Source organism: Melospiza georgiana, chromosome Z (assembly GCF_028018845.1).
Source record: "Melospiza georgiana isolate bMelGeo1 chromosome Z, bMelGeo1.pri, whole genome shotgun sequence".
Taxonomy (NCBI): Eukaryota; Metazoa; Chordata; class Aves; order Passeriformes; family Passerellidae; genus Melospiza; species Melospiza georgiana.
The window spans coordinates 27975524-27994085 of NC_080465.1; the positions used below are offsets into that span (position 1 = coordinate 27975524).

The 18562-nt window shown below is 37.6% G+C and overlaps 1 protein-coding gene across 6 annotated transcripts in view; it reads right to left on the minus strand.

Annotated features, from left to right (window-relative positions):
• AOPEP (aminopeptidase O (putative)) overlaps positions 1–17879 on the minus strand; it is a 177549-nt gene extending 159670 nt beyond the window's left edge. For 5 of the 6 annotated variants that reach the window (XM_058044022.1, XM_058044019.1, XM_058044023.1 and 2 more), the window contains exons 1-3: positions 17797–17879; positions 9013–9966; positions 1850–2016 (exon numbers count right to left, since the gene is read on the minus strand). In XM_058044022.1, coding sequence (XP_057900005.1) covers positions 1850–2016; positions 9013–9818 — 973 coding nt within the window. In that variant the 5' untranslated portion in view covers positions 9819–9966; positions 17797–17879. Of the gene's footprint in view, positions 1–1849; positions 2017–9012; positions 9967–17411; positions 17497–17796 lie in introns of those variants that run through there. The other variant, XM_058044018.1, reaches the window with a different exon arrangement.
• Positions 17880–18562: the final 683 nt, after the last annotated feature.

The following is an 18562-nucleotide window of genomic DNA, read 5'->3' on the forward strand; positions in this document are numbered from 1 at the left end:
CTGGGCTCCCTCTATTTCAAATGACAGGATCAACCACAGTTTTGTAGGAGGCAGAATGCAAAAGTGGCACATATGGGAGGGAACAGACTCTTGCCAAAACCTGCAAGTACAAGTGGTAAATGAGGAATCTGCATATAAGAGTACACCTAGCCCAGCTATGCACTGGATCACTGGATCCGTAAATGTAGAGATGTGTCTGTGAAGCAGGATGCAGATCTCTAAAAGCTCATAGGAATCAAACTCAGATTGGTGTTCTCTTACTGTCTACCTGTCCACTGGTTTGAAATGCAACTTTAAAAGGAAAAAAAAAAAATTCAGTTAACTTGTAATTCTATTCAAAATAAATTTATCCACAACTGCTTACCAAAATGCTAACTCATTCCAATAAATTGCATCTTTTTAAAAATAGATTTTATTAATTGTCCAGTTAGGTATGATATTATAAATATGCAGCACTAGTAATAGCATATTGCATATAAACAACTTGGCAAGCCTATTTAAATTGAAGCTACCTTGGAAGGCTTTCTGGTGTGTAAAGACAAAACTTTAAGATGAATACATTTCATATACCTTCCAGAATTGCCAAACAACAAGATCTATGTGGACAGGTTATTTAAAACAACAGAATATTTTTAAACTTTTTAACTCTTAGAGGTTCTATAAATTAGAACCCATTAATTAAACTCATGAATTTTTATTCCTAAATTCATTAAGAATTTATCCAAGGCCTCAGATTAGCACTAAAATCTTGGGTTTACTTGGACTTTAAAACATTCCTCAGAATATTGCCCCTTTCCCTTTTTGTCTCTGTATTAGTTTTGTAAATTTTTATCCTAGTCTGAAGTCAAGAGGGTCCTTGCTTTCTTGATGCTGAGACAGGAAAGTATTATTCTCCAAAAGAACTGAGCAGCTTATCATAGCAGTTTTCCATATTTCAGCAGCAGAGACAAACCTTGAAAGAGGCCCCATATATGGCCAAATATAACCAGACAATTCCATGAAAATGGATTAACTGATGATTCTCAAATCAAGAGACTTTCTCTATTTTTTCTGCTCAAGAATAAACCTGTCTATTTAAAGGGGAAGAGAAGACATTTTTCCCCAGAAAAGTTTAATTCTAACCTTTTCTTGCATGCTATGCCTCATCAGAACTACTCACACTAGAAAATACCGACCCAGTTTGACAGATTATATCAAAACTCACAAGAACAAGACCCACTTCATTTTATATAGAACTTACACAAGCCTTAAAAACTTCCTTCTCTGTGCAGAAAGACATTTAGATAATAAAGTATAGCCAACACAGAAGAAATCCTTGTTTGCTTACTGTTGAAAAAGATATGTTTTATCAATGCCAAAAACACCCACGGAGATCAGATTTTCAGGGCACTGACCAGATATTCTTCAGATATTCCACGTATTCCAGGCAACACATATGGCACAATGGCTGCTTCTAACCACATGCTACACTCAGACTGGAGAACTAAAACTGAAAGATAGTTATCTACCAAGGCCTGAAGTTGTTGAGAGCCTGATAAGGTTTGCATCTACAAAACTTGAATACACTGTGATTAAAATAAAGCCATTTTATGAAAAATTAAATCTAGGTTTGGAAATACAGAGGGAGAAAAAAGCAACACAGTGAAATGCAGAAATGCAGATACTTCAAATATTTATGAAGTTATCCTGAGGCCTTGAGCAGATAACTTTTCCACAGAATGACATGAAGATTACAAAGAAACATGGAAATGTTTTTAAGGCTAGGAACTTCATTCTTTCACAAATCACTTATTTACCAAGCTAATTACAAAAATATGGACAATAATTTGCCTTCAAAAATGTATTTCACCTTCTCGAAGCTGTACTGGTTCTGCTGAGTTTTCACCACTCATTAACACAACAAAGCCTGCAGCTGTTCGAACTGAGGCTTGCCATGTTGACAAGGCAGTTGGTGGTTCTTGGCATGGAAAGAGGGCTCTGTTGTTTATTGGTGATCCCATTGTGTAAACACATGGCCTAGATGGAAGGAAAAGAGATTGACATTGGAATTACAATATGAAAGACTGAATTAAGTTCTACATAAAAAAATCAAAGGTGCTGTCGTACTGAGGTGGTTTCTTCCTTTAACTTCAGTTCTGCAGGTCCAAAGCTGTATGACATGAACTAATCAAAATACAATCTAAGTAATTAAAGACAAGAAAAGCAAGATTACTACCATACCTTCAGATTAGAAAATAGTAACTCCACTCTTTTCCCTCTCCTGTTTTTGCATGAGTCTCCCAGCCTCATACAATAGCTTCCAGTTGACCCCATAAGGTCAAAGAAGGCTTCTGAGTATCTTCTGACAATGCCATTGCAGGGCTTCCCCAACACCTGTGACACCTCCCTGCTATCATTTCAGTAGTGCTTTCACTATCATGAATCCAGTCTCCTGCATTAGCAACCTGGAGGCTCAAGCAAAATCAGCAGATCTAGTTTTGAGTCTTCCTTACTCCAAGCCTCAATAAATCCTGGCATTTTTACATTTAATCTTAAAGGTAATGCATCCTAGCTCACTTGTCTTTGGGAATTTCAGCCACAGGGCTTATAAAAAGAATTAATTTCTACCCTGTTAGCTTCAGCCTTCTTCTTGCTGCTTACATAGAATTCTTCCTTGTAGTACTGCTCTTTTTGTAGTTACTCTAAATCTCCTCCCAGGCAAACCTCTCAGTCATCTACCCCTTTCCAATTTCAGCTGCAATATTTCATGACAGTAAATTTCTTATTAACCATTTAGCTGCAGTTGGGAAGGTAACAAGGCCTTTCATTAGCTCCTTCTAACTTGCTATGGTGGATGGACTTAATGATTCCTGGTTTACTTATTTTGTTTCATTTTGCAGTATTATCTAAATTCCTATTATTGCATAACAATGCCGCTTATCTTAAGAAAAAAGGCTATTTTTAAAATTATAAAGTATATAAAAAATCCACAATCAATAGGTTTCTCCAGTAAAAGAAAGAAAGTCCTGAAATCATCATGTCACTACACTGAACTTTTTAAAACCTACGATATTTAAAGCTAAATATTATGGGAACAAAATACATTATTTCATTATTTTGTGAACTCTTGAAGCTAAAAATATTCTGATTAGTATCTTTCATTACTTGAGTTGAAAAATTATCAAAGCACTTCAGAAAGTAGGAGACAAATTGTTAGAGCAAAACTGATTTTGCAATGGCTAAAATCGTAAGATTTTATTTACTCCCCTCCAAACTGCTTTTCCTTTCAAATTATTCCTTCTCCAAAGCCAACTTCAAACTATACAGAGAGAAAGAACATGGAAATACTGAGTCACAGATTAAATATACTCCAAAGATATTTTTGCCCTCTCGTCATTGCTATCTCTGCTATTGGATCCAGAGCTGTCTTGGCACATTAAATTACTGTGGCTTAACTAATGCAGGCCAGTTGATCTTCCAGCAAATGAGAGACGAAAGCTGCAGTTTAATTAGGCCTTATTGTTAATGCACACAAGTAGGAAAAGAAAATGGTCTAACTTCCCCCGTCATGTACCAGAGTGAAGAGAGTAGGACCTAGACATTAAGTGAAGTTCAGGTAACTGCAGTGGAGAGGAAGCCAGGTGGTTATTTCTTAAACAGTAAAACATAATGTACAGCTAAATGTAATAGACCACTAATCTGCACAGATTTTTAATTTACTTAGTTAGAATTAAACTCCTAAAACTGTATCTGTAACCCATCTGATATACATAGAATAATTGGCTTTTCTCCCGTAAAAACAAAGAGTGCATGACAGTGAGTTCACAGGAAAAAAGAAGAACCTGTTTTTTCACCTTCTAGGAAGACCTGCTTACCCCCAGTAATGTTAGTCAAGAGCTACTGGGATTATTATTTACCCTTAAAACACATTCATGCTGAGAAGACATGGAAAGGAAAAAGGAAAGGTGGGATTAATGACTACTGCTACACACATTTTCCCAATGATTAGCCATGCACAGTGAAGGCTGTTTTGCCAAGTGCCATTGGTACAATCCCCTCTTAGGAGCAGTATAGGGGATCTTCATATTCTGTACAGGGAAATGCCACAATGACAGAGAAAACTGGCTGGCAGAACAGTGCTAAACTGAATGTTATAATGCTGTGTCAAATACAATATAAACATTACAGATAATAGATGCTACCACAAACATTTATGTCACCTGCTCTCAGAGAGCACCTTTACCTGCAGACCATAAGGTATTTTACAGATGCCAATACCATTTTGCAGATGGAAAAAATGAAACTCAGTGAACAGGTATGCTTGAGAGCACTCAAGCTCCTCCTACAGGCTTAGTTCTAAGCCTCTTTGTCCAGTAGCTTTTCTTTTCCCTAAGACATCTTAATTCTAAAATATACACACACAGGATGGTCACAAGTCTCTACCATAAAAGCCCAAGTAGAAAGTGAGTTAGGTAAGTGGAGAAAAACTGGTCACATACATAATCTGTTCTTCAGAAGTAGGACTTCTTTCCACTCCTCACCCATATTAATACAATTTTTGACTAGGTATATTTGTTAACTTCATTATTTTCCTAAATATACCCAATTATGTCAGTCTGCTAAAAAATAGTAATGAAATAGACAGGTTGTAAATATTAAAGGAAACTATCAGAAAAACAATTATGTAAGCCTTTAGTTAGATATTTGCTATACTTGTTTTACAGAGGTAATTTCTTTTTATAGAATTGGTAATTGTGCAATGTTACTTTAGGATATCCACTGCAGCTGACAACTGTCTTTGTTTGGGGTCAGGCAGCACAATTTCAGCACATAAGAGGACCAGAAATATAATTGTTATCCTGGTATCAATCAGTTTCTTCATTTGATCCTGAAAAATAACAGCTAATCTAAGCACATGATAGAACAGCAAAAACAAATAATTAAGTTTAGACTGCTCTTGTCAATTGATACCTGTATTTGCCCTTTTTTAATCATTTATCTCTACTGCTCCTAGCAAGAAACTTTACAGTTCCTTTCCTCTTTCTACTACCTACCCCTTCCACCCCAGTCTTTAACTTTTAATGGTCTTGTAATACTCAAATCATCTACTTATGTAATATTTATGCCAACCATAATCTTTGCCGAGGTAGGTTTCAAGAGTTAAGGAAATTTCATGCAGCAAAAGACAGATAAGCAGAGAACTCAGAATTTTTATCTAGTTATTTGTCACACTGGAAGAACAAACATCCACAAAAGATTCATAAAACACAGGAGTGACATCTCTAGTCACTCCTTTGGAGAATTTTATGACATTAAACAAAAAAATAAAAATAAACAACAAAAAAATAGGCAAACCCTGAGTACGAAATAAATGGATTTGATATTCCTGGAAATGTAGAAGGCAAGAAACAAATATATGTAAAAAATTTAAATTATCTCCTCTGAATCAGTTGTCCGAACTAAAAGGAAGACTATGAGAAAAATGGGTAAATTTTGCCAAGTAAACAGCCATCCAGACTACTGGAGAAATAAAGTACTAGTTGTGGTAATGTTTGTGTTTGCCCCAAGAGGAGACTGGAGACTGTCTGTTGTTCAGTAATCTCTCTGATGAAAATTTGATTCATGCAATTGTAACTCATCAGTAGTCCTGATATCTTTACAACTCAACAAAATCAGTTCAAACCAGCTCTTGGCAGATCTCCCTCTTCCATGTAAGCCTACCCACTATACTATAATAATGTATTAACATGATCTTCAAACTAATAATAAATGTTCAGTGGCTAATCTGTTCTTTGAGCAGAAATCTGCAGACCTTGAGATGCCTGACATCAAACACTTGAAATATATTCTAAGGCTCACCCAAGTCAAACTGCTTTGCCTAATGTCTGAGGCTTTATGAAAGGAAAAGCCCACCTCAGAAACTCTATCCCCTTCCTCTATTTGAAAAATTACATTCCCTATTTTTGCAAAGGCTGTCTCCATTTAAGGATGTGAGGGGGCACCCTCCAACTACAAGGCAAATCCCTGTGAAAGCACTGCTGTTGGCAGCTGTTCCTTACTCTAAATTCCAGTGTCAAAGCAGCAGGACTTTCTGGCATCTAAATCACAAGAAACGTTTTACTCTGCCTTATCAATTTACATATCTGCGAGGTTCCAGTGACTGTCATCAGATTCCACCAGAGCAGGTATTCTTGTTTACATTTTACTGTTGAAAAAAACACCAGTCAATAATATTAAAGTTCCTCATTGTCTTCCTTTTAGTTAGGACAACTAATTCAGAGGACAGAATTTATATTTTTTGCAAATATTGGTTTGTTGCCTTCCACATTTCAGGAATATCAAGTCCATTTATTTTTTACTCAGGGTTTGCCTGCTTTTTTTGTTTTGATTTGATTTTTTGGGTTTTTGTTTGTTTGTGCTTATGGGGTTATTTTGTGGTTTATTTTGTTTGTTTGTTTCAATTTCCATTCTATTAATATAATTTGTTAGTCTTTAGAATTCATTGCATACCATATGAATAATCCAACAAACATCAAAATACTTCATTAATTTATCAAATATTTATATTCCCGTATTAATGCTACTGGGAACAAAATTAAACAAAGTAACAGTAGAAATTCTCCACAGTTGAGGAGAGCCTCTTAGGGTTTGGTCTGTGACCTACCAGGGTTATGGACTATCTTATTCTATCCAACCTTGACTATGAAGAAAACCAAATACTTTTCTTCCTGCATTTCCAGCTTCCAAGAACACAGAACAATGCTAACTCACACCAATGAAAAACCAAACATCTATTTTCATGACACATTTTATAATTTGTAGAAAATATCTTTACCTTCCAAACTAACCTCAGTAGTATTTTTCAAACACATTCCCTTCTATTCTCTTCCCTGCTGTACTTACTTTCAATTAGATTACCTCCCTAATATGCCTTATGACCCAGCTGTACGCACACCTGTGTCATCACACCAGCTTTCATAAAGTGTATTTTGGTAGGTGTCCTGGTCATACATACGTCCTTTGTACTGTCCTTTATACTTTACCTCCTTTCCTCTTTCCATTTGCACAAGTCAGCTCTGACATTGCTTTTTTTGTTTGGCCACAAAAGCTTGCACAGGGAAATACTGAAATTCTGCATGTTCAGTTCCTCTACTAAAAACAGAAATGTGTCCTGCTGTGATAACATGTGTGCATACACATATCTGATCTTGCCTAAGCTCATCCCACAAAGCTTTGTTTCAGCTGGTGTTGTTTGTGTATTATAATACATCATTCTTTAAAACAAATAAAATGGAGCTCTCGATAAAATTGTGCATAGGCTAATTTTCAAAACATTGTACTAGTATTAAATTACAGGAAACGTTGGAAGTGGTTACACAATGTGTGTACTTTGTTATTTACTTTTCTTCAGGGTTGGAACCACCGTATAGTCTCCTTTGGCAAAAGATTTGACATCTAAAATAAAAAGCACCAGATACATAATTTGGAACAATTTGAAGAATCCTCATATGGCAATATGAGATTTACCACTATCTTTATGGGCTCATCACATATAGAATTTGATTTTAAAAAGATACCAAGAAATATTGTAATGATTATGCTATGAAAACTTATTTTCTGACAGGCATTAGTTTTTGGACTAATGTAGGCCTGATAATAAATCAGTTTGTACTATTTTATACCATCAAACTTCTGGATTCATGTCAAGCCTGCTTTTTCTGCTCCATTACTGATCCATAAAATTCTATTCATTAGTGTACAACTGCCATGAAATGTCACTAAAGTAAAAATAATGCTTTGCAGTAAAATACTCATAAAGAGTCAAAACTGTTAATGATTTAGATGCTTAAAAGAAACATTCAAATGCTCAAACCACAGAGAGGAGGAGTCCTATACCAGCTGAGTCTTGCCAACATTAGTTAGTTGGGCATAGACATGTGATCATGGGCAATTGCTCTACCTTCGCATACAGTCAAAATTCAGAATTCTCAGATATAAGGGTACTATATCAAGTTAAATTTCCTAAACTTATACTAAAAATAACTCCTCAGGGAGTGAGGAAAGGAAGGGAAATAAATAATGAACGTGACTGAGTCATTTCTGGACTTGATGGTGGTTACAGATTAGTAGCAGAATTCCCTAACCACAACAATCAAAAGGCCTCATTTTCCTCATCAGCACAGACGCTAGTGAAAAGACTTAATTTATATGAATATAACTGAGATAAAAGATGACCATTTATCTTTTGACTGGGAAAGGAAAGCAAGTATTAAATTAGATCACATTTGTTCCTTTTCTTCCAACTTTGTTCCTGCTTTTTAGACATCAGAAAGAAATAACAGCCATTAAAATCCACCTTTCCACATTCCAATAAAACAATTACAGTTTTAGAAGTCAAGAGTGGATTGTAGTTTCTCTTCTATAAAAGGGAAATATTCAGTACAATACCATGTCCTTTTCACTAACACTAGATATAATTGCCAATTCTTCAGTTTGCAGTTCATTTGCTACCATCAATGTTCTTAACATTATAGATGAACAAGATTTTGAAAGCTGATTATGACAGACTAAACAGGAAAAGACTGTATTTCTAAGCTGATTACATTATTGACAAAGGACTAATTGTGAAGTAATTCTATTAAATGTTACGTATATTGAACCTTATGCTGTGTAAGCCAGGAAGGAAAAAGAGCACAAAGTAACATGTCACTCATACCTTTTCTTTCCCCAAATGATAATTCTCCATTCCCTGCACACACTTATTGAAGTACACACAAGTTATTTACTCCCACCCAAAAAGACCAAACACAATCACTAAGACAGGCCTGTGATCCTCAAGTCCATTAGGGTTTCACGAGCAGAGAATTGTCTATTCTTCTACAGGACAGCAAAAGGATTCAAATCAAGGATGAAATGAAAACTGTGGAACAGTGTATTCATCATCTTCACAGTTGCTCAGCAACTATATGATTCTCCATTCTTGCACCTATTTAAATTTATTGCATACAAATCTTTCAGCAAACAGTTACATACCTGCCACTCTGGTCTGTAGTCCATGTAACAGATTTTCCCTCTGGTTTGGTTTTGTACCATATTCTTATTGCATGAGGAAAGTCCGCTGGAGACTGAATTCCTGATTTCCTTATCTCCAAGCTCCAGGTGCCAGTACTAAACAGAAGCTCCCCACAGCCAGGTGCCTGGCTACAGTGAGTAAAATAGTATAGCTGTTCCTTCCAGCGATCTGCAGGTAAAGTCACAAGTTCATGTACAATCTGATTCCTGATATTTTCCAGCTCCTTTGAAACACCAGTTAGCTTGGCAGACCTTGTAAATTTTTCAATGCCTGACACAGCAGCAACATCTAACTCTTCAACCTTTAGCACAGATAAATCACAGCAGTCCAATACCAGCAGAAAATCCTTGTTTCCATGATCCTCTATGTCATAGCAGTCCTTTGAACTAGAAATCCCAGAAGCCTGTTCATTGTTGCTATGGTTACCATTTTCATCAGAAGTAGCTTCCTCTTCTTTACCACTGACAGCAAAATCATTACATTCCGTTTTAGATGAACAAGTACTAACATTTGTCATAGGAATGTGGCAGGGTTCAGATGCCCTCATTTTACAGGTTTCATCAAACTGTGACTGGCAGCATTCTTTGCCAGCACTGATGGTTTTCCTGTACTGGCTCCCAGTCTCAAAGAACAAAACTATGCTGCCTTCAATAACTTTACTTTCAAAATCCACATCCAAGTCCAATACATAATGCTTTAAAAGCATGTAACTAGTGTTTGCCATTAAAGGCAAATCATCCTTCATGGGGTCTAGCTGTGTCTCCATTTTCACCTATTGGGCAACAGTTTTACAAAGCCTTGAACAATTCTGACATATGATGACTCCAGAAGGAGAATATTCAGTCTCCCGGTGCTAAAAATAGTTTTGAATAAGATTACAGTATTGAAATTGTAGTTTATCCACCTCTTGCACTCTAAAAAGAAAAAAAAAAAAAGAAAATCATCTCACAACCATTTCTGAAATGCACTGATTCTATTTAAAGTCCAGCTCCCTTTATGACAATAGTACAGCTAAAGGGTGATTGTATCTCCACACAACGGCATCAGACCAGAATAGCATCTGCTTGCTTCAGGATTTGCTGTCAAGGACCAGTGGCTGTATTTTTCAGATAAGAATTCAAATTCAGATAAGAACTCAAATACTTTCATTTCAGTTGTTCTTTCAGAGAAGAACTTAAATGAAAGTATTTCTAGACAGCTTTTATAAACTGATAGAAACAACCAAATATATCAAAAGATAGTAATATATTTTAAATAACAAGAGTAAGTCTAAATCATCTCATAGGTCTTAAATGTTTAGAGTAATAAATTCCTATATGCAATGCTTGCCCACAGATTAATATACTTTCCACATTACAACCCCTCCCAGATCAGCTCTTACAAGAAAATGAGCAAACTTACAAGGAGTGCATTCCAAGTATTCCTTTGAGATTGCTCATCAAGATTTTCAAAATCTTAAATACCTGACATATATAATTACATTTTTGTAGCTGGAAACTCACAACAACAACTCAGAATAGTGCCTTACAGAAAACAATAAGTCTTTTTACTGGAAAATAAGTAAATACCTATAAAGGCACAAAAATACTAAAATGCACCAACATTTGTTGCAACAATAGGCAGAAATTCATCACAAAATTGAACTGACATGCATTCTCTGTTTTGCCTAAGTCGTGCACTTTTAGCCCACTGAAGTCCTTTCTGTTTGCTTTCTAGATAAGGAATAGGTATCAGAGGATGAAATACAGAGTTCTCTCGCTGGCATTTCAGTGACACTCACCATGATAGGCAGCCAGGCCTGCTTCTAAGTGCCATAAGAGAACAGATACTCCACTGTGACATGCACAATCCATTTCACAGTTTTACACCTCATCACAGACTTCAACTATCCAAAGCAAATTTTTATATAGTTCTCCAAGTCAGCACAGAGGGAAAATCACTCCCCAAAGACTTGTTGTATCTTTTCTGTAGGAGTCCAGGGCATACTACCAAGCTACTATAATTACGTGAAAGACTCAGGGCAAGAAACCCAGGGCAAGATGTCCATATAGTTCCCTAAACTAGTATCACACAAGGCACAAAAACATAGCATGTATCTCCCTACCTCAGTGGCTTTCTAGAAACAGCTCTTTCAGGGCTGTCTTTGATGGCAAGCTACAAAAAACCTTCCTTTGAACATATAACAATCTTTCAGTACTTCTGCAAACATACTTGGGCAACAAGCTCACATCAGAAGGTTCTTTCACTGAAATAGCTCAGTAAATTCAGGCATCATGAACAATGCATCTATGATGTCTGTGTAATGCTGTGGACTGAACCTGATGTTACCTGGATTTTTTCCTGACTACCAAAACCTCATGATGGCCAGCAGGTCAGGTAATTATTGGTGATAGAGTAAAGAAATAATGTGACTTGGTGGGGAAAACCTCAACACTTAGCTAACATTCCAATTCACATTTTTAATTTGTAAATATTTGTAATACAACACTGACACCTTTTATAAAATGTGAGTACTATCCCATGCACACAGCTGTAGGGAGATGAGGCCAGCCTTGGGAAAACGCAATTAGGGAAGGTTACCTGCTGTAGCCCCGGTCCTGACTGGGTGTCTACAGCAGATGTAGGCAGCCTCCCCCTAGACGGGCTGGGGAAAAGACAAGCAAAAAAATCTAAGCTGTCTTGCAAATACAACTATCCTCCATGCACTGCAAGGCATTACACTGAGCTAATTTTTTTAAACTGCAGAAATTGATTGGTTTTTGTATTCTGTATAGCTGCTTTTTTTTTTTTTTTTTTTTTTGTTATTGGAATGAAACACTAAATGAAAAGGGAATGAGAAAATAAAGAATAAGAACAGAAATATACAATTTTAAGTCTAAGAATACCAAAATATACTCCCAGGAAACAGCATTCTCTGTCATTGTCATGAACAGCACTGCTAATTTTATGACATTCAAATACGTGGATAAATGCTTGTGTCCCAGACAAGATGGATATCTACTTCTCCTTCAGGCTCTGGTTGGCTTATCAAATACTGGACCTCAACCACCTTGGAAAATTACCAGTTTTATTCAAGAAAATACAGGAATGAACTGTTTATTTGGACACTGCAGTAGACAGTGGACACTTAAATAGAAGAGCTTTTTATTACCAAGGAAAAAGCAAAAGATCAGGGCACCGAATGACCATGCACACAACCCCTGTAGCAATGAAACAAATAAAACAGGAATCACATCAAAGCAAACCTGAAATAAAAAGTGAAAAAAAAGTGCAAGTGAAAAAAAAATGCAAGCGAAAAAAAAAAAAAGGCAAAGAAAGGATGCACTTCAGCAAAAGAGGAGGATAAAAATTACAACAGAATGTAATATCAAAGTTTAAAAGTAATGAACTTTTTCACAAATTTTTTCAAAGGACCATTCTTAGAACATGTAACTGAACAGGACAAAATTATTTATATGTATATATTTTGCTACATTGGTTTCAAGTCTAGGTATCTGTACATTTGCTTTCAATCAGTAATGCTAGTTCAACGATGTTGTAAAACGACATACTGATCCTTTGTTTGAAATTTAGCATACACACATAAACTGTCCCTCATTGGTGCAGCAGGACGAAACCACTGAGATGACATACAGAGAAATTACATGCGCACTCACGGAAGAAAGAAGTTGTAATGACAGATACTAGGGACTGGTGAGGAGGAAAAAGGTAGCTGTGCAACTATCAAATATGTAAACCCCATTCTCTTCTTTGTATAGACTGTGATGTCTTTTCATAAATACATGATAATTTGGGTGGTTTAACTGAACAAGTTGTAAATAATGATTTTATTTACCATTTGATTCCAACGGCATTTGACTAAATATAACTTCATGGTGTCTTTTCTTCAATCAAGTCTTCCCAAAAATTGTAAATAAGTCACAGTATTATTATCCCTCCAACACAGTTACTACTGCTGGTATAAAATACGGCCTATTGAAGTACTAGGCAGGACCAACAGCGGCTGCAATGCTACACAAATTTGCAACTCAAGCCCAGGTAAAAAAATAAAGCATTCTTTCTGAGAAAGGAAGAATAATTTCCTACATTTTATGTGACAAATTAAGTATAGACTGAGATGAAGTGTAAAAAAATTAACTCCCAAACTGTGTACAATCACATAACTAATTCAGTCTAGCATTTGCCATTCATTCTGAATTTCTTTTCACTTTTCCTTAATAGGTAAAGAGAACAAATTCTAATCACGGTGTTGATATAATACAGGAAACATGTTACCTCACCATCTGAAGCAAACCCCTTGCTGTACACCTTGAAAGTTCTCTGCACATACTTCAGCTTTGTGTATGTAAACAATAAATGTTTTACTACTGCTTCATAAATATGCTGTTCTGGGAAATATTCTTTGAATTTGGTATGATAAGTTGTTCACTATCTTACATATATATCAAGGTACTGGCATCACAGAAAAGATACATTTTTTGACTTTTTTTTTAAAATATATCTCTTATTCAACATTGCCTCATTGTCTTCTGTAATATTTTTTGCTATATTATGCCCATAATATGAGTATCTGGTTTTAATTTCTGTGCAATTAACGCATTTGACCTTTAGAAAAGGAGGTTCACTAGGTGAACTCCAGGCAAAAAAAAAAAAAAATAGAAATTGTAATGCTGCTACAAAGTCCTGTTGATCATTTCATAAACAGTGTTTAATGTCATACTTCTTTCACACTAAGAAATATAAAAAATTACTAGTATATTTTAAAGATAGACCTTAAATTCAATGGCTCTTTCTTATTAAATTTACTTTGTAAATACATTTTGTAAGTAATACAAGTAATACAATTACATGGAAAGCTGATTATTTGGTTTTATGTTTTAATATTTTAGTAGACAGATGTTCACAAAACAATAAACAGTAACAGCAGACGGTGGCCAACTTTAATAGAGTCAATCTTGATCAGCAGCACATAATAACATTGCATAAAAGACATGAAGAATGGGAAACAGGAGAGATATGATCCTTTGGGGAATTATATGTGTATAACATTGTTTTCCACTCAATACAAAAAGCATCAGCCTGAATTAGAAACACAGGTCTCTGAAAGCAAATATGAGGAAAAAAAGTTTCCAGGCAACATAAAACACAGTTGAAAAGTAGACAAGTTTAAGCTTCCTAAAAATATGTATGGGGAGGGGAGGGGGGAAGTTTCTTTTTGATAGGCAATACACTGTAACTCAAAGTCTCAAATTTTAAAGTTAAAAGTAACAAGGAAATAAAGAGATAGGGAAGAACTTCAAAATAGAATTCTGTCCAGTGAAAGCTGAGGAAAAAAAAAAAAACCCAGGGACAGCTGAACTCCACAGAATACCCATTTCAAATAGTGAACCAGAAAGGGGAAGAGGAGCACTGTTATATGAAGGAGTCTAGTTAAACTTGTAAACAGCACATTAAAAACTAGAGTGATCAATTATGATAACTGACATTGATATTTCAGTAATCCAAGAAGCTGTTATTTTAAATGCTAATAGCTAACTACTCCAGTCTAACTCCACTCTTACAGTAATAATCCAGATAAGAAAATTAGCAAAGCCTCTGAACTCGTTGAAATGTCCATCAGGGGCACTACTAGGTGGAAGCAAGTGAAAGGCTTACAAACTTAAAAAAAAAACAAACAAACCCACCTTAAAAAACAGAAGATGCGTGGTCATTAGAGATGACTTCATAATATAATGTCAGGAGCTAGAAACACACTATCAAGGATGTATTGAATTATCTACTCCCTTTCCAAGCACAGACTAATTTCCCTGCACTCCTGCTACACCAGCCAGTGAAGGATTGTCTCACATGGGACACTGTCATGGCTTACACAGCTGTGAAAGGCAAACACAGCTGCCTAAGATAGTTCTGCATCTTCTCATGAAGGCATACACCCAACATGAAGCATATACAAAATACGTCTTGTTTCAGACCACAACTGCAGTTGTTGTTTTTCATGCATTTCCAAAATCTTAGAAAGCAAAAATGAATGAAAAGAGAGATGTACAATAGAAAATCAAGTCTCCAGGCAATCCAAGCAGTTATAGCTCTTTAGCTGATATCCAGCAGGCCCTGGAAAACTCCCAGCATGGAGCTGTTGCAAATATTTGCATACATAAACCAGTTAATGCCTTGCAAACCATACCACTGTTTTTTATTGCGCAAAATCAAAGTCACACAAAGTAACACCCAAATGCTGACACAAGTAGAAGGCATCAACCCCTAAGATGGTGCCCATTTCTATCTCAGCTTTTCTGTTTTTCACACCCCACACAAACTCATTCCCTGAAATAACAGTCCAATTTAAGTAACTCCACAGAAATTTACACAAATTTAGTTTTCTAGCAAACTAAGGATGGTCAGAAGAACCCTACCAATGCTAAGCCTGCTTGAAGATCCTGCCAGGATAATCTGCTTTGATCAGCAGAAATAGCTATTTCCATGCACAGCCACTTGAACACACAGCCTGGCAGGTGCAACTGAGCTGGTAATGTAAGCTAATATCCTGATCCACAAACAAGGATCTCCGAAGCACAGAGTACTTGATTGTGTTATGTACTCACGCTATTCTTCAAAAGGTGTAGAAGAATTTCAGTGACACAGACTTTTCCTGTATTTTCCTGTGGCCCCTGGTCAATGGCCAATATTCAGACACATTTAAATGCCACCTTTTTATACAAGTAAATTAAGCCATGTTTGGACTCTCTTCACCTTCAGCCTAGCATAATTTTCTTCATCTGTACAAAAAAGCTAATTCAATTGCTTTCAACAAGCAGGTGTTAGAATTAAGGCTATAATGCTCTGTACTTAACATTTAAAGAAACTTTCAAATTAAAAAAAAGCACCCTTTGGATAAACATTCTCTTTGATAATTAGAAGATGTTTATAACTAATGCCATTTAAACTGCTTTCAAGACAGCTCCGTCCAAATCCAGGTTTATACATTTTCTACTCAATATAAGACACTAAGATCTTACTAAGAACTCAGTTTTGACCACCAGTATCAACAATAATTTTACTCTTTAGATACCAAGAAATATGTACACATTATTTTTGGTAATTACAAACTTTTTTTCCCTACACACACATCAGACAAATACCTAAGAGACCTTAAGCCTTTTTAAGACAAGAATGGGTTCTATAGATGAAAGTAAGGCTTAAACAAACTAACAGAAACATTTGACCATGTTAAACTGCTATAAAGCAATCCACAGAAGAGAGCTTACAGACCTCACTCTACGTCACAAGAGAAACAGGACATTTTGTAATGAGGCTTTAATGTGAAAATTAATTCAATCACTGAAATTCCTTGATAAAACAATTGGTACCATTCCAGAAGTCTCCTTTTAATTCTGAAAACCATACGAATAATGAGTATAACGGAAGACCTTCTTTACCAATTACAGCAGCAAGTTAGCAGAGAGGGAAATTTATTTCAATGAGCTGAAAAGACAAGCCAAGAGAGAAAACTCCATCCTCCAGCTTAAATAATAAGATAAATACAAAAAAAAAAAAAAAAAGAAGTCCCCTTCTGCTCCCAAAATACTAATTCCCAAAGAAAAACACCCAAGACCGAAAAAGAAGCATAACTTACAACTGGTAGAGGATCCTGATATTACCCTTAACCCATCCTTACTCCATTGACAATTATTTGTATAAAATACTTAAAGAGAGATCAAATATGTGTTTTACAATTTTCAGCCCCCAAATCTACCATTACTTTATTTATCAAAAAATCCACCAAAATTAAAAAACAAAACAACCCCATGACCAACATTTGTGTAAGGACAGAATTTCCCAGTTTTTATTTTACAAAACTATTTCAAGGTGGACATGGGCCTGGGTAATTTGCTATACTTAACCCTGCTTGAACAGGGACTAGATAATTTTCAGTGGTCCCTCCAAAGCGAGTGATTCTATAGAGATGCTGAACAGCATTAAAGAGGAACTACTTTGGATTTTATTTCCATTCAAAATACACAAGGAAAGGTTCTGTGCGACTGACTTTCAGGACATGGAGCATGCATGTCTGACGATATTCATATATAGGAATCGCCCAAATAAAATGAGTGCTGAAACAGAATGACTGTTTTCAGTTTAATGCAACTGTAGTTAATGAATAATACCTACAATGTCAAAGAACTAAATCCTTAAGGCTGGAATCAGAAAAAGTCTTTTCAATGTTGACACTGGCAAGCCATCTCAGCCATTTAACTAGATCTCTGAAATCTAACCATTATCCTCAGTAAAGGATACAACTAAACTGAGATCCTCAGATTAATTACACACCACCAGTTATTAAGACAGGAGTTTCACCTACGTGTTTCCACTGTAAAGAGGACAATGAGTGGAACAGATTTGAGAGGGTCGAACACATCCACGTTTAAAGTTCTTTCAGGACACCAGCAGCCCACAAGAATGCCATCGATCCAAGCTGCGTGAAAAAGGACAGCAGCGATCGCCGGCCGCAGGCTCCTTACTGCCTTGCATTCCGCCTCCTGCACTGCTCCCTATGCTCTGGGCGCAGCCATTTAGCTGGTGAGGAAAGGCAGGGATGGAAAATGTTGTCACTTCCAGCAGCGCCTCCCTCGCACGAGGCGAGGCGGAGCGCTGCGGGACAGGGATGCCGGCCCGTCCAGCCGAGCGCGGCGGGACCCGGCGGGAAGCACGGGGACGGGGGCGACGGACAGGGAAGGAACACTTACAGCGGCGGCCACTGCCCCGCCTGCGTGCCGGCTCCGGGGCGTGTGCGGGGACACACGTGGACACGCCGTCCCCTGCCCGGCCCCGCCGCGCGCCCGAGCTGCTGCTGCCGTCGCTGCCGCCACCCACCCGCGCCAGGCGCCGCGCCGGCTTCACCTCCCCGCCCCTACGGCGCGGCCCCGGCGCCCGCGGATGAGCTCATCCGCCCGGGCCCGCCCCGCCGCCACCGCCACCGCCACCGCCACCGCCACCGGCTCCGCCCGGGCCTGCCCCGCCACCGGCGCCCCCGCGGCCTTCGGCGGCCCGGGTGCGGGCTAGCGAGTGTAAGGCGTCTGCTGTCAGCAGAGCTGGCCTCGCCACCCCAGCTAGAGGCTGATTTGGTGGATGACAAGTTGCCCATCAGCCGGCAGCGCCCTTGTGGTCAGGGAGGCCAAGGGTGTCCTGGGGCATCGGGAAGAGTGTAGAAGGTTGAGGGAGGTGGTGCTGTCCGTCTGCTCGGCCCTCGTGAGGCCGCATCTGGAGTGCTGGGTCCAGTTCTGGGCTCCCCAGTAAAAGAGAGACAAGGAGCAACAGGAACAGGAAGAGGTCTTAAAACAGTGGCAACAGTGGCTATAAACATAAGACATTTCACTTCAACATAGGGAAGAATGTATTTTAAATTGAAGGTGGCAGAACGCTGGAACAGGCTGTGCAGAAGATGAAGGGCTTCCCTCTCTGGAGATATTCAAAACCCACAGGGATGTGTTCCTACGTAATCTGCTGTAAGTG